This window comes from Castor canadensis, chromosome 6 (genome assembly GCF_047511655.1).
Source record: "Castor canadensis chromosome 6, mCasCan1.hap1v2, whole genome shotgun sequence".
Classification (NCBI taxonomy): Eukaryota; Metazoa; Chordata; class Mammalia; order Rodentia; family Castoridae; genus Castor; species Castor canadensis.
The window spans coordinates 116,743,793-116,759,733 of NC_133391.1; the positions used below are offsets into that span (position 1 = coordinate 116,743,793).

At 33.9% G+C, this 15,941-nt stretch overlaps 1 protein-coding gene across 6 annotated transcripts in view; it reads left to right on the forward strand.

Moving 5' to 3' along the window:
• The window catches only part of Ankrd31 (ankyrin repeat domain 31), a 186,755-nt gene that overhangs the window by 18,844 nt on the left and 151,970 nt on the right, over nucleotides 1-15,941 (forward strand). For 5 of the 6 annotated variants that reach the window (XM_074077275.1, XM_074077276.1, XM_074077279.1 and 2 more), the window contains exons 4-6: nucleotides 1,897-1,937; nucleotides 9,798-9,874; nucleotides 14,750-14,793. In XM_074077275.1, coding sequence (XP_073933376.1) covers nucleotides 1,897-1,937; nucleotides 9,798-9,874; nucleotides 14,750-14,793 — 162 coding nt within the window. The remainder of the gene's footprint in view (nucleotides 1-1,896; nucleotides 1,938-9,797; nucleotides 9,875-14,749; nucleotides 14,794-15,941) is intronic. The other variant, XM_074077280.1, reaches the window with a different exon arrangement.

Genomic DNA, 15,941 nt, shown 5'->3' on the forward strand with positions numbered 1-15,941 from the left:
TGAAAGAATTGACTGAAATCTATTCCTTTAATTTTGTTAATTAATAAGTGAATAACTACAGCTATTATTTCTGCCTATAGAAGAGAGAAAGTCAGTTTTTCTTATTTTTTACATTTACATTTATCTACCTAAATGGTCAAGTGAACAATTAGCCCTCAACAGGAAAAGTTACTGGTCTTTTAGTAAGGGGTATGAAGTGGATAGTACAGATATTTGAATTGCTTTGTGGAGATGCAAAACTATCTAGTAAGTATATAAGTATATTAAATTAGTCCTTGGGGGTGTCTAGGGTTTTTTTTTTTTCTTGAAATTCCTTCTTATCTCTGGGTTTTTTGAATTTTGTAAAGCCTGCTTGGTAAATATAAACACATGGACACTATGTGATAAACTTGAGGTATGTAGGAATGCATTATCAATAAATAACACAGAACATTAGATTGGAGAAGATTGGGGTTCTCACAGAGCTTTATTTGTGTTTTTGTTGTTATTTTTTGACTGTGTTGGTGTGATCACCAAAATTCCTGCAAGTTTAGGCTAATGGCTTTATTTTTGGAAAACTAAAAGTTGTTACTAATCACAGAAGCAAATATAGAGGGCCCCCAAAGAGGGATTTTTTCCTAAAGATTTTTAATGCTGACAACATGTGTAAGGCATAGGTCCTTCTAAAGTAATATGCTGTGAAATGTTAAGTTGGAAATTTTGTATCAGTGAATTTCAGCTTCTTTCCTCAGATTTTCTGTTATGATTTTAAATTTGACAGAAGCAGCTTATCACTGAATGCTATAACACAGAAGTGTATACTTACTGGTCCTTAAGGGAAGTATTCGAGTTCAGAACCTGACAAGAATAACTCCACAGAATCATCATGAATTAATGAAGAGGAGAAAAATTAGGAGTAAAAAAAGAATTCTTCCATTCCTCTTCACTTAAATCTCACAACTTTTATAGAAATAAGTTAAGATAAAGACATAAGAGCCAAAACTAAACTCTTAGAAGAAAACGTAAGAGAAAAGTATCACATGAAAAGATGATTAGCATTACTGATGATTAGGGAAATGCAAACTAAACCACATTGAGATACCCTTTCACATCAATTAGGATGGCTGTTAAAAGAAAAAACCAGAAAATAACAGTTGTTGACAAGGATGTGTGGTAGATTTGTAACCTTTGTGCTTGGAGGAATGTAAAATGATAACGGCTACCATGGAAAATAGTATGGTGAGTCTTCAAAAATTAAATGTAAAATTAACCTATGATTTATCAGTTCTTCTTTTGAATGTATACCTGAAAGAAGTGGAAGCAGGGACTTGAAGAAATCCTTGTAGTCTCATGTTCATAGTAGCATTATCTACCATAGCCAGAAATGGTGGAAAGCAGCACAAGTGTTTGTTCATCAATGATGAACACACCTGCAGTGGAAAATTATTCAGCCTTAAAAAAGAAGAAAATACTGATTGATGTTACATGGATGAGCCTTGAAGACATTGTACTATATGAAATAAGCTAATCACAAAATGACAAATACTATATGATTCCTCTTATGTGATACTCCTAGGGTAGTCAAATCCATAGAGACAGAAAGTAGAATTGTGGTTGCCATGAGTGAGGGTAGAAGAAAATGGAGAATTCATGTTTAATGAGTCTGGAGTGTCATCTTGGGAAAATGATAAGGTTTTAGAATAAAAGGTGGTAATGTTTATACAAAATGTGAGTACTTAATGCCACAGAACTATACACTTATGAGTGTTAAGATGCTAAACTTTTTGTATATTTTGCCACGATAAAAAAATAGTCTGAAAAAGACTAATGTAAGAACTATCTTAAATGTTAATTTTTTAAGCTTCTGGCATTAGATTAACATTTGTCAATTGGAAAAAACTACCGTTTTTCTTCTAGCAACCTCAAGATGAAACAGCACGAAATAAAGCTCTGTTACAGTAAGTATACTAACTTTTGACTTCATCATATTGTGGGTTTTTTTTGTTGTTGTTATTTTGCATGTCTAGGATAAGTCTTCATTTTCTTAAGAGTTTTAGAATTATTGTGTATTTTTCATAAATGCTCCTTTAGTAGCATAAATATATGTTGTTTTATAAACATTTCTAGATAAATTTTGTTTCATAAGAAAAATTGAATCAGATTAAAATAAGTTGATTCTGTTTATTAAACTTATATAAAAGGTGAATTTATAGCATAAATGGAGAATTTATAGAGCTTATTGAAATTAGACTTAATGCAACTATTTAATACTTTAAGAAACTTTATATTCTTTTGGTGTTCTGAAAACAATGGTTCTCAACTTTGGTCTGTGGACTCCCTGGAAGTTCTTGAGCTTTTAAGAGAGTCTGTGAGGTTAAAACTATTTTCACAGTAACACTAGTAACATTATTTGCCTCTTTCATGTTGTTTACATTTGCATTGCCAGTTTTAAGGCAGTGGTAGTTAAAATGTCAGAGCCTCAACAGGAATCAGGGCAGTGGTGCCAAATACTAGTAGTCATCCTGTTTTTCACTCCTATGTACTAGCAGTTAAAAAAAAAAGAAGAAGCTAATTTTACTTAAGAATGCGTTTTGATGAGGTAGGAAAGTTATTGGAGTCTATGAATTATCCACTTTTGAGTATTTATCTTGTTAATATTCTCCATGAGGTATTCTTAAAGTACTTCTGTGCATTTACTGAAGGGTGGGGTCAACTTGAGGAAAGCACAGTTGTACTTGTTGGAGTTGTAAGCATTGTAAGAAAACCAATTTCACTTTTTTCTTTTTAACTTGAAAGAATAATTGACAAGCAAACTAGTTATTCGCACTTGGCTATATGGCAGATTTTCTTGAAAATGAATAAAGTAAGCTTGTCATTTCAAGAAAAATAACTGATAATAATTGTTACCAATGGAAAAAACAAACTTTCAAATTGGAATTTTGGAAAATTTGTGTCCTCCCCCTTAACCTTCGTGACTTTCTAAAAATCACAAAGGTGATTTTTAAAAAATATTTTATAATGAAATGTGTCAATATTAGGAAGAGCTAATGATCAATGAATCAGTATTTCCTAAAAGACCACTGTATGTTACAAAATCATGCAGGGGTAAAAGACCCATATGAGGTGAAAGCTAGACCAGTTGGTTTTAGTGTGACACAAAAAGGTCATTAATTTTGTTTCAGTTTTACATTCTTATTAACTTATAACAATCCTATCACATGTGGAATTTTGGTGTATTATCAATGAAGAAGATCCACACTTAACCAAAAAGGCTCGTAAAATACTCCTCCCTTTTCCAACTGCCTATCTTTGTGAGGCCAGATTTTTGTTACATACTTTAAACAAATAATATAGAAGACTGAATGAAGTAGCAGATAGAAGATACTGGTTGTCTTATATTAAGCTATACAATAGAGATTTTTATATCTTTTCTTTTCTCTTTTATTTTATTGTTTTTATATTTACTTACATGTGTGGACATTGTTTGCACCACTCCCCCTCCCACCTTTGTTTGAGATAAAGATAGCTATACAGAGAGATTGCTAGTGTTACTTCCATGCACTTGTGTATTGTTACCCACATTGGTTTGTCTCTGCCAGACCTCTTCACTTCTTCCTGGTCCCATTCCCATAGTGGTCTCTGCCAATGTAAGATTACTTTATTCACTCCTCAGCAGGGAGCACATCAACCACATCCAAGTTTTAGGTTTTCTTTCCTTTTCCATATTTCTCCTGTGTGTTCTCCCCTTAGTGTGCGACCCATGTCCAATAATACTACTGCATTTGTTTTAGGTCTATAATCTGCATATGAGGGAGAACATGTGATTTTTGGCTTTCTGATTCTGGCTAACTTTGCTTAAGATGGTGTTCTCTAGTTCCATCCATTTATTGTGAATGACAAAATTTCATTCTTCTTTGTGGCTAAGTAAAATTCCATTGTGTATAAATACCACATTTTCTTGATCCATTTGTCGGTTGTAGGACATCTTGTCTGTTTCCATAGCTTGGCTGTTGTGAATAGTGCTGCAATAAACGTGGGTGTGCAGGTGCTTTTGTAGTAACCTGGGTTGCATTCCTTCAGGTATATTTCTAGGAGTGGTATTGCTGGATCATATGGCAGTTCTATATTTAGTTTTTTAAGGAGCCTCCACATTGTTTTCCAAAGTAGTGGTACTAGCTTACATTCCCACCAGCAGTGTATGAGGGTTCCTTTTTCCCGCATCCTTGCGAGCATTTGTTGTTGTTCTTGATGATAGCCATTCTAACAGGGGTGAGGTAGAATCTTAGTGTGGTTTTGATTTGCATTTCCTTTATGGTTGGGGAGGGTGTGTCTGAGCCAGCAGTGGGACCTTGCCTGTGTAAGTTGGCCATTTGGCCTTGTGAGAAAGCTCCAAGGAACTGGGGCAAAAATCTCAGACCAGACCTTGCCTGTGTGGCCAGTTGGTATCTGGCCTTGTGAGAAAGCCAGACATCCAGAAAAACAGTATTCAAGGTTCCCAGATGGCTTCATGTCCTTCAGATGTAAATAAGAAGGTTATGTTGACCGTGTGCTTTTCCTGCTTCTCTGTTCCTGTTTTAAAGGAGATAAAACAAAGAGTTAATTTTAACTGTGCTTCCCTGTACTAATGTAGCCTTGACACATAATACTTGGCATGCTTTTTCTGACCAAATGCTCTCTGTATAAAAGGAGTTTTTAAAAAGCAATGTATACTTCATTAAAGTGGCTATTCAGCAGGACTCAGTAGTCCTCTCATCTTTTTACAGCTTTGGTCACCCAGATTCTGCCGGTAAACGGCATACAGGGTGAACATTGTTCATGTGTTTTTTGGCCATTTGGATTTCTTTCTTTGAAAAATTTCCGTTAGTTCAGTTGCCCACTTCTTTATAGGTTCATTGATTTTTTTTTGGGAGCTTAGTTTTTTGAGCTCTCTGTATATTCTGGTTATCAGTCCACTGTCTGATGTATAGCTAGCAAATATTTTCTCCCATTCTGTGGGTGGTCTCTTCAATTTTGAGACCATTTCTTTTGTTCTGCAGAAGCTTTTTAATTTCATGTAGTGCCATTTATCCATTCTTTCTCTTAGTTGCTGGGCTGCTGCTTACTGAAGAAATCCTTGCCTATACCTATTGTTTCCAGGGTATTCCTTGCTCCTTCGTGTACTAACTGCAAGATTTTGGGTCTGATATTAAGGTCCTTAATCCAGTTTTAGTTGATATTAGTACAGAGTGACAGGAATGGATCTAATTTCAGTTTTCTGCAAGCAGATAGCCACTTTTCCCATCAACATTTGTTGAAGAGGCTATCTTTTCTCCGTAGTATGTTTTTGGTGCCTTTGTCAAAAATGAGGTGGGCAAAGCTGTGTGGATTCATATCCGGGTCCTCTATTCTGTTCCACAGGTCTTCATATCTGTTTTTGTGTTAGTACCATGCTGTTTTTATTGCTACAGCTCTGTAGTATAGTTTGAAGTTTTTTAAAGTATTGTGATATCTCTAGCATTGCTCTTTTTTGCTCTGTATTGCCTTGGCTATTTGTGGTTTTTTGTGTTTCCAAATGAACTTTAGGGCAGATTTTTCAGTCTCTGCTAAGAAAGTCATTGGAATTTTGATGGGTGTTGCATTGAACATGTAGATTGCCTTTGATAGTATATCCATTTTTACTACGTTGATTCTGTCAGTCCATGAGCATGGAAGATCTTTCCATCTTCTGTAGTCTTCTTCCATCTTTTTCTTCAGTGGTTTGTAGTTCTCCTTGTAGAGGTCATTTATGTTCTTCGTTAAGTTTACTCCTAGGTATTTGATTCCTTTTGAGGCTATTGTAAATGGAATTGTTTTCCTATTGTCTTTCTCAATTTGTTCATTGTTGGTGTGTAGAAAGGCTACTGATTTTTGTTAGTTGATGTTCTATACTGCTACATTGCTGAAGCTGTTTATGGTGTCTAAAAGTTTTTGGGTAGAGTTTTCTGAGTCTTTGAGATATAAGATCATGTTGTCTGCAAATAGGGATATTTTGACTGTTTCTTTACCTATTTGTATTCCCTTATGACTTCTTCTTGCCTTATTCTCTGGCTAGGAATTCGAGGACTATGTTAAATAGGAATGGGGAGAGTGACATCCTTGTCTTGTTCCTGCGTTTAGGGGGCATGGTTTCAGTTTTTCCCCCATTAAGTATGATGTTGGCTATAGGTTTGTCATACATAGCCTTTATAATGTTGAGGTACATTCCTTCTATTCCTAATTTTCTTAGAGCTTTTATCATGAAGTGGTGTTGAATCTTAACAAAAGTGTTTCCTGCATCTATTAAGATGACCATGTGGTTTTTGTCTTTGCTTCTTTTAATGTAATATATTACATTTATTGATTTGTGTATGTTGAACCATCCCTGCATCCCTGAGATGAAGCTGACTTGGTCATGGTGAATGATCTTTCTGATGTGTTGTTGGATTTGGTTTGCCATTATTTTATTGAGGATTTTTGCATCACTGTTCATTAAGGAGATTGGCCTGTAATTTTCCTTTTTGGATGTGTCCTTGTCTAGTTTTGGGAGGAATGTAATACTGACTTCATAGAATGAGTTGGGCAATGTTCCTTCCCTTTCTGTTTTGTGGAAAAGTCTAAGGAGTGTTGGTATTAGTTCCTCTTTGAAGGTCTGATAGAGTGCAGCAGAGAATCCATCAGGTCCTGGACTTTTGTTTTTTGGGAGACTCTTTATTGCTGTTTCAATTTCATTATGTGTTATAGATCTGTTTAGGTGGTTAATATCTTCTTGGTGCAGTTTTGGATGGTCATAAGTATCTAGAAATTTGTCCATTTTTTCAAGATTTTCCAGTTTTGGAATTAGGTTCTCAAAGTAGTCTCTGATAATTCCCTGGATTTCCATGGTGTTTGTTGTTATCGCCCCTTTTTTGTTTCTGATTTTACTAATTTTGGTCTTCTCTCTCATTTTAGTCAGATTTGCCAGGGGCTTGTCAATCTTGTTTTTTTCAAAGAACTGGCTTTTTGTTTCATTGATTTTTTTGGGGGGGTCTCTATTTCATTAATTTTGACCCTTATTTTTATTATTTCTCTCCTGCTTGTTTTGGGTTTTGCTTGCTCTTGTTTTTCTAGGAGTTTGAGATGTAGGATTAGGTCGTTTATTTGAGATCTTTCTGTCCTTTTAATATATGACCTCATGGCTATAAGCTTTCCTCTCAGGACTGCCTTTGCTATGTCCCATAGGTTCCGTTAGATTGTGTTTTTATTTTCATTAGCTTCCAAGAACCTTTTGATTTCCTCTCTTAATTCTATTATGACCCACTGATCACTGAGCAATGTAGTATTCATCCTCTAGTTATTTGCATGTGTTTTGCTGGTTTTTTTTTGTTCTTGTTTTAATGCATTGTGATCAGATAGAATGCAGGAGGTTATTTCTGTTTTCTTATGTTTGCTGAGGCTTGCTGTGTGTCCTAAGATATCTATTTTGGAGAAAGTTCCATGGGCTGTTGAGAAGAATGTATATTGTACCATTGTTGGATGAAATATTCTGTAGACATCAGCTAGGTCAATTTAATTTATGGTGTCATTTAGTTCTAGGATTTCTTTGTTGATTTTTTTGTTTGGATGACCTATCTATTATTGGTAGAGGGGTATTAAAGTCTCCCGTTACGACTGTGTTGGAGTCTGTATGTGCTTTTAAGTCCTTTCGTGTATGTTTGATGAAATTGGGTGCACTGACATTGGTGCATATAGACTGGTAATTGTTATTTCCTTTTGATGTATTGCACCTTTTATTAGTATGAAGTATCCTTTATCTCGTTTGACGTCTACTTTGATATAAGTATTGCTACTCCTTCCTGTTTTTGGGCGCCATTGCCTTAGTAAATATTCCAGCCTTTCACCCTAAACCAGTGTTTATTTCTGTCAATAAGGTGGGTCTCTTGTAAACAACAGATTGTCAGATCTTCCTTTTTAATCTAGTTTGCCAAACAGTGTCTTTTAATGGGGGAGTTGAGTCTATTAACATTCAATATTAATATTGCAATAAAGATTTTAAAGATGTGAAACATGGCAAGTTCTTTTACTAATGTTTTTCATTTTAGAAAATATAATTTTTATAAAATATAGTAATATGTTACCGCCTTATTTCCATTTAAAAATTAACAAATATTTTAAAATTTCTTTGTTTTAAATTTTATGTTAAAGTATAAATATAAGCCTCATAAAAGCTCTTTGAGATCCTCAGTAATTGTTAAAAGTGTAAAGCTGTTCAAAGATCAAAAAATTTGAGAAGCATTTTTGTAAAATAACCCTTTAACCCAAATATTAGCAATATAAATTCATTTACAGAAATAGGAAAAAGACTAAGGAAGTCTGTGAGTCTATGACTAAGAAAAGACATAGCATATAATCCTACTGCACAGAGAATGACTATTAACATTTTGGAACATCTTATTTTAGACTTTGTATATATATGGATATGTATATTTATGTATGTGTGTTTATGTATGTATGTGTGTATATATATTTGTCTTTGTTTATACTTTTCTACAGAATTGGAATCATTCTGCAGATAGTTTTGTATCCTGTTTTTAAATTTTAGTGGCTTCTCACAGTTATTTTTTCATGTCAATTTTTTTAAACATATGAATTTTAGTGACATAATATCTCATTGTATGACTGTACAATAATATATTTAACCACTCATCTATGATTGAACTATTTAGAGTATTTGCAGTCTTGCCTAATTTAAATTAATATTTTTAAGAACTTAGATGAAATTTTGCTGTATTTTCAGACTTTTATGTCTTAAATTCTTTTGCAATTAAGAATTATTTTATTGACTCAAACTATGGTCTTATTTTGTTTTCAATAAGCTTGTTCTTAAAGAAACACATTTTAGGAAAAACCTCAGCATCTTTTTCTGTTTACCTCAATAGAAATTATCATTCTATCTGAGCAGTTTAATTTCCACTTTCAAGATAACTTACATTGGTTACTTGTCTTTTGACAGAAAATGCTTGTTTTATTATTCTTGCTTAGGATCTAAGTTGCTATGCCTAGTGCATAAAAACTGTTCTTAAAACATCTGAAATGAGACTTAAAAAAAAAACGGAAGATATAGTGATGGAATTTAAGCAGTAAATTATGCAGACAAAGAAAAAACCCCATCTGATTGCCTTTCTTCTATCAACTTTCATTTATCCAGAGGAAAGGATCAAAATTGCAGATTGGGCATGACCCTTATTTTGCTTTCAGCATCTTCCTTTCAGTATTTCCTACTTTTTCTTTGCCTGAATGAAATACAAAAATGATAAATAATATCTGAGAAATTTCTCATTAGTGATTTTTCTCTTATATCTAAAACTGTAATGTCAAACTATTAGTGCATTTAAGGATGTAGGTAGTTGAGCTACCTAATTCAGAACCATTTATTCCCTGGCACCACTATTCCTATTTGGAAGACAGCCATCTCCAAAGTCACTTTTGGACTTAAATGTAACTTTTTTGTATTCCTGAATTCACCCATTTATTTTTCAGGTCTCTATTTTTGCAATGACTTGAAATGTAAATGTTAATGAATGGTAATAATTGTAAAAATAATTTGAATATTATAGCAAAAATTGCTTTATTTGGAAAGCTCTTTATTTAAATGAAAAAAAAGTTGGACTGGAGATGTGGCTCAAATGGTAGAGTTCCTGTTTTATAATCATGAAACCCTGAGTTCAAACCCTAGTCCCACAAAATAAATAAATAAATAAAATGAAAAAAGTTTAAATTATATTTGAATGAGAAATAGTGTTGATTTCTTTCCATCTAATTTTTTATTGATTGATTTCTTTTAGAACTAGAAAAAAGTTTTCAATATTCAATGCAACCTTTCCCCAGCTTGAACTTTCATTGAACCATCAAAACATTGGAGGTATGTTTTCATGGGTAGAGGTATATAAAGAAAATTGTCTGTGTCTAAAAATATAAGGCTTTCTTAGATATGAATTCATTTACATGTATTTTAAAATGTGAAATCAATATTGTCATTGGCCCTGGATCATTCTGCCTAGAGTTGGCCATGGGAGAAATAGAGCAGTTACAATCAGTTTCTGCTGCTCTAAATGTCTCCTCTTTTCACTTATAATTTTTTGGGACTCAAATTTGAAAAAAAAAGTGTTTATTTTCTCCGTTCATGATATTATTAGTATGTATGTCATGCCTTTCTTGACTGGCAGTCCCAAGGCCAATTTTACGTTAGTTTCAGCTGTATTAGAGAATGATTCTTACTCTTTGAGATATCTCCTACTGACTTTTCTGGAGATAACATTATGTATGTTCTGTCTCAGTGTAGTAAATATTCAGAGTAGCCAATGAAACCTTGTGTTTTAAGAAAAAAGCACAAGGACATGCCAAAAAATTGGAAAAGATAAATTCATAAAGCTCTGGCTTCTGTTTTACATTTCTACATTGCCAATCACAAACTTTTACATGCACTCCTAACACCTAGGTTTTGGTCTATAATATTATTTGTTCATTATTTTAACAAATACTTATTGAAGTGGCTATGTGTCAGGTGTATGGATGCTATGGGTATTTGAGTTCTAAATAAACCATTTGTCCTTAATAGATAGCTATTCTGTCTTGAAGCATAACTATATCAGGATAGGTCTGAGACATCATATTGTTAAAAAGCAAGTAATCTTTCAGGGATATTGACTGAGTGCTCAAAGAACAAAGGACCAGTTCATTGTGGCTTCTACTGGCCAACCTATGTAAATTAGGTAGGTGAAAAAAACCCAGTCATTTTTCATTCATGGAAATAAACTTGTGAAAAGATCATCAGTTCACAATAACACTAAAAAAATGTAAGAGTATATGAAAGGTTTCTCAATACAAAAATAAAAGTCATTAAAACAGAATGTTTTAAATACTTTAAAAAGTAGGGGCTTGCTACTGGGTGTGGTGGTATACACCTGTAATCCTAGCTACACGGGAGTTGGATATGGGAGGATCACAGTTCAAAGCAAGCCTGGGCAAAAGTTAGTGAGACCTCATCTTAAAAAGAAAAGTTAGGGACATGTTAATACATGTGCATTTTTTTTTGTTTTTGGCTGGGGATTAAACCGGGGCCTCATGCATGTTAGGTAAGTGCTATACCCCCAATTCATTTTGTTTTCTTTATTAAATATATGTCTTTATGAAGCTTAGAATATTTTTATCACTGTACATGTAGAGAAATAAGAGAGAGTGCTGTGAGTAAGTCAAGTAGACTTGGGAAAAGTAAGAATTGTACCAAGAAAGGGAAGAACAACCTATAGAGCATCAAGAGTGAGATATATTTAAAATAGAGGCAGAGAAAAATAAAAATATTGTCTAGGAAAAAAAAAACCCCAAAACAAAAAAAAACCTCCCTTTGTGAAGTTGAAAGTGTTATGAGCAAAACTAATTAGCTATTCCAATTTGAATCCTCTTCAGAGAAACAGTCAGTCTCATGGGAGTAACCCAGAGTCTGTTACCAAAGTTGGTCAAGATGTTGTTTTCTATCTCATACAATTTTTGTAACTCTGGGAATATCAAAAGAAGTGTTAACTTTTATGGTAAATATATATATTTAGATTAGCCAGCTAGACTCAGTTTGTTTTGTTTTGTTTTGGGGATAGAGTGTTGCAAACTTTGCTGTAGCTGAACTTGAACTTGTGATCCTCCTGCCTCTATTTCCATGGTAGGTGGGATTACTGGTGTGTATCACCATATCTGGCTCTATATTTTGTCTTTTATATAAGAATTTTGTTGTTTTAAAACAATTCCATTAAATTTGTAGTTTAGTTTATTTAAGGAATTTTAAGTTTGTAATAAATTTAAATGTTAAAGAAATAGTGATTTTTAAAGTTTTCATGTCTTAGATACAGAATTTTGATAAGCTGTTAAGTAAAAGTACAAATGATAACTAATATTCCTCTTCAAATACTTTATGAGTTTTTTTTTTTGTGGTGGTATTGGGGTTTGAACTCAGGGCCTTGTGCTTGCTAGGCAAATACTCTACCACTTCAATCATGCCCTCCTACCTTTTTTGCTTTTTTTTAAAGTTATTTTTCAGGTAGGCTCTGTCTCGTGTTTTGACCTGGGACCAATTTTAGACTTTAACCAATCTACCTGTTTCCTGCATAGTTGGGACTACAGATGTGTGCCACCATACCTGACTTATTTGTTGGGATGGGATCTTACTAACTTTTTGCCTGGGCTGGCCTCTAATAGTTATCCTCCATATCTCTGCCTCCCAGATAGCTGGGATTACATGTGGGAGCCACTGTGCCTAACCCAATAATTTTAGTTTTAAGAAGTCTAATCAGATAGCCTGATATTATAATTCAGATCATGCCAAATATGTCCTTCAGATTTGGCAAAAAACATATTCAACATCTTTTATAAGATGTAATTATTGATAAACTAAAATAGTCATGGTAATAAGGCGATAGAGTTATCAACTTGGGGGTTGAAGTTCTTTATGTTAGGGATTGAGACAGGTGTCATAGGTGATGTCATGCCTTGTGCATTCTTTCTCTCCCTTGGGCGTCCATGATTACAGGTATTAGCAATAGTTACAAAAAAGGCTCATTCCCATTTTTCTTATACCCAATCCTATTATTTCTAGAAAAACAAGGTTCTGCTATATCTTGCATTTCCTCCTGCCCATTTGGCCTTCAGAAAGCCATTAATCATTTGTGATGCTGTTGGTTCTGTGCACTGTTGTCAGCACCTGTGTAGAACTTCTGAGTCACAAGTCTTATTGGCTGTTCCTTTAGAAGCACCATGCGCACCAGTATTTCTTCATGGTGTTTCTTGCTATGACTAGAAACCTGTGAACTGGTGGTTCCCTTCTCTTATGGCACTTAATTGTAGTTCCCTTTTGGAGCATTCCTTTCAGAGTACTCAAGAAAAGAAAGCTCATCTTATTATCATCCTGTGCCAGAGGTTAAATCTCATGTATGTACATTGTTAAATTCTTAGCTTTTATAGCTGACTATGTTCTAATACAGTACTATCCTCTCTGAATTCAGTGGGTGATTCTAATCATATTATTGAGTGATCAAAATAATAAGCTGTCTTAAGTAAACATGGTAGCATTGCCTTTAAAATGCTGTGTATAAGTCAAAATTTGTATATAAGTTAAAGCTCAGCTCCTCTAGCCATTTTCTTTGCATTTGGTACATACCATTATCCTTTGTCTCTCTCAAGTGATAGGTAGAAAATATACTAATTCTTTTGTTTATTAAATGATAGATAAGAACTCAAGAAAATTCTTTTTCTATTTGTCATTTTTTTGGTGGTACTGGGGTTTGAGCTCAGGGCCTTGTGCTTGCTAGACAGGTGCTTAAGCCACACTCTTAGCCCTTTTATGCTTTAGTTATTTTTCAGGTAGGATCTTGCATTTTTGCCTGTGGTTGGCCTCAAACTGAGATCCTGCTACCTATGTCCACCATGCTTCATTTACTGACTGAAATGGTGTTTCACTAACTTTTTGCCTGGGCTGGCCTCAAACTGTGATCCTCTTGATCTCTGCCTCCCGAACAGCTTGGTTTACAGGTGTGTGCCACCACGCCTGACTGTATTTATAAATTCTACATAAATTCTAAGTTAGAAAATAAGAATTCCTTCAAAATGTTTATTTTTAATAGGGTAATGAAATTACTATGGCTGTTTCATTAACTTATCAAGTTTTGAAAATATTAACTATTAGTATAAAAGCACAGTCATTTTAATGATGAGGTTGTTAAAGACAGTATGGGAAAAGATGTCTTCAAGGATTCTTTATAATTCAAAGGAAGAAGACTGATTTCTTTTTGATTTTGAATTCTAACTCCATGAACATCTAAAAACATTCAAATATACAGGCCTCCTTGCAAAGATAATTGAAGCTGTATTTTTTTCATTGGTATTAAAATTTTAAATAACTTAAGATATAGATAATAGACTATATCCTCTGTTTGGCACAAAAGACTCTACAAGAATAATTATTGGTTCTTATGAACCAACTGGTTCTTTTCCCCTGAAAAACCTGTCTTGCTTGTAAGGATGCATTCTGAAGTTCAGCAGATGATTGTTTCATTTTACACTAGCTATGTAGATATTGAGTAATCAAAAAAAAAAACCAAAAGAGTGACTCAAATACAGTTGAAATGCCAGTGAATCCTGAATTCCTGCTCAACTATGTCAGAATACCTGGGTGTTGGTGGTGGAGATGAAAGGCAAATGGAGTGTGGAGCAGGAGAAATATTCTTTCTTGTTCCTTCCCAATCTTACTTGGGTGTAAACTGCTCTTGGCCTACTCAGCTAAGAAAAGGCAGGGTGAAAGCAGGAAGTAGAATTGAAGTCACAGAAGTATATTTTCTAAGATGACCTTTTGATCCCTTTTGGCTCTACATGGGGGTAGCGTGAATTTATTTAAGCTATATTATGTATAATAGAGGAGATAATGAAACTGAGAAGAAATTGGCTATGTTTTCCTTGTGTACAGATACTTAGAATATTCAGCCAAAATAGAGAGTTAGGTTTATTTTTAGCTAAATAACTCCAGATATTTACAACTCTATTTGGATCTATCCATATAAAATGTTTTTAGGAAAAGGAAGATTTTATAGTTTCATTTCCTATATTGATATATGATTTCATATCAATAAGTTGATTGCTTATAAAATATTTGATGTGTCATATGAATCATCTAAAGGAATTCAAGTTATGTAATTATAAAATGCTGATTTTTCATGTCTTAATAAAACTATAATAAAAGCATATTGTTTTCTTCTAGGGCCTGAAGCCGAAAGTACTGAAATTGCACCATACCCAGAAAAGGTTGGTTTGTAGAACTGAGACTGATTTTATAGTTCATGGATTTAGATTTTTAAAAATTACATTGATTAAGGTATCAGACTCATTTATACCTTCTCCTAGGTAGTAATATGACTAAACTATTTTAGTTAGATAGAAATCTGTTCTTGTCTAAAAACTTATTGCAGTTTTATTCTTCTTATATTTAGTGGAATATTATTTCTTGATCTGTGTTTCTTACCTATTCTCTATCTTTATCTGTAGAGGAAGCACGTAACTTATTATGCTAGTTGTTTAGATGATATATTAAAATTCCTTCTGTTGTTTTGTCTATTAGCCTAGTTTCTTTAATATTTCAAGTTAGATACTGTTTTTCTGTCTTCTGTTGCTAATGTGTATCAAGTGCTTGCTTTGTCTTTGCTTTCTACTTGATACTATGGGGAATCAAAGTGCTATACAACCGCCTGCAGTGGACTTCTGTTGTCCTTAGGAATATTAAGCAGTCAAGGATCTTCCTAGTCAACCCTACCATGTCTGTACCTTACATCATTTCATTTGTATCTTAGATATTTCTTGCTGCCAAGCTTTTTTGCTCAAGTCAGGAGCCAGAAGGCAGGGAAAAGAACATAAGATTTGGAACCAGATCTAGGTTGCAAGGGCAACTCTGTTTTTTACATCTGTAAAATACCAATGCCTATATGAGTTTCACAGAGTTATTGTGAGGACTGAGAGCAATCATGGTTCATGGTGTCTGGCACCTAGTTGGTTTTGGATAGATTTGTGTTCCTTCCTTCTTTCACTACTTCACAATCTTTAATTTCTGGCTCAAGATCTTTCTTGTCTCTGGATGTGTTTCAGATGACTCTGGAATGGTCCAAAGTAATTGCTCCCTTGCTAACATTCACTTCTCACTGTAGTACTATATGAGTATTTCCTAAATCATTTCCACCCTTTGAAATTAATAGATAATCTGAGAAAAATATCTTTTGGACAAAAACGTTTGGAGAACACTGTGCCCTAAAGTCTCCTTAGAGATTTATAAGGCGTATACTCTGAAAAGTCCTGTGGTAAAGCACCTGATTTGATTTTACTTCACCAAGCATTTTCCAAGCAAATGAAAACTCCATTGCTTCCCCCTCCCTGACAACTTATTCTTGCAAGACAATAGGTTT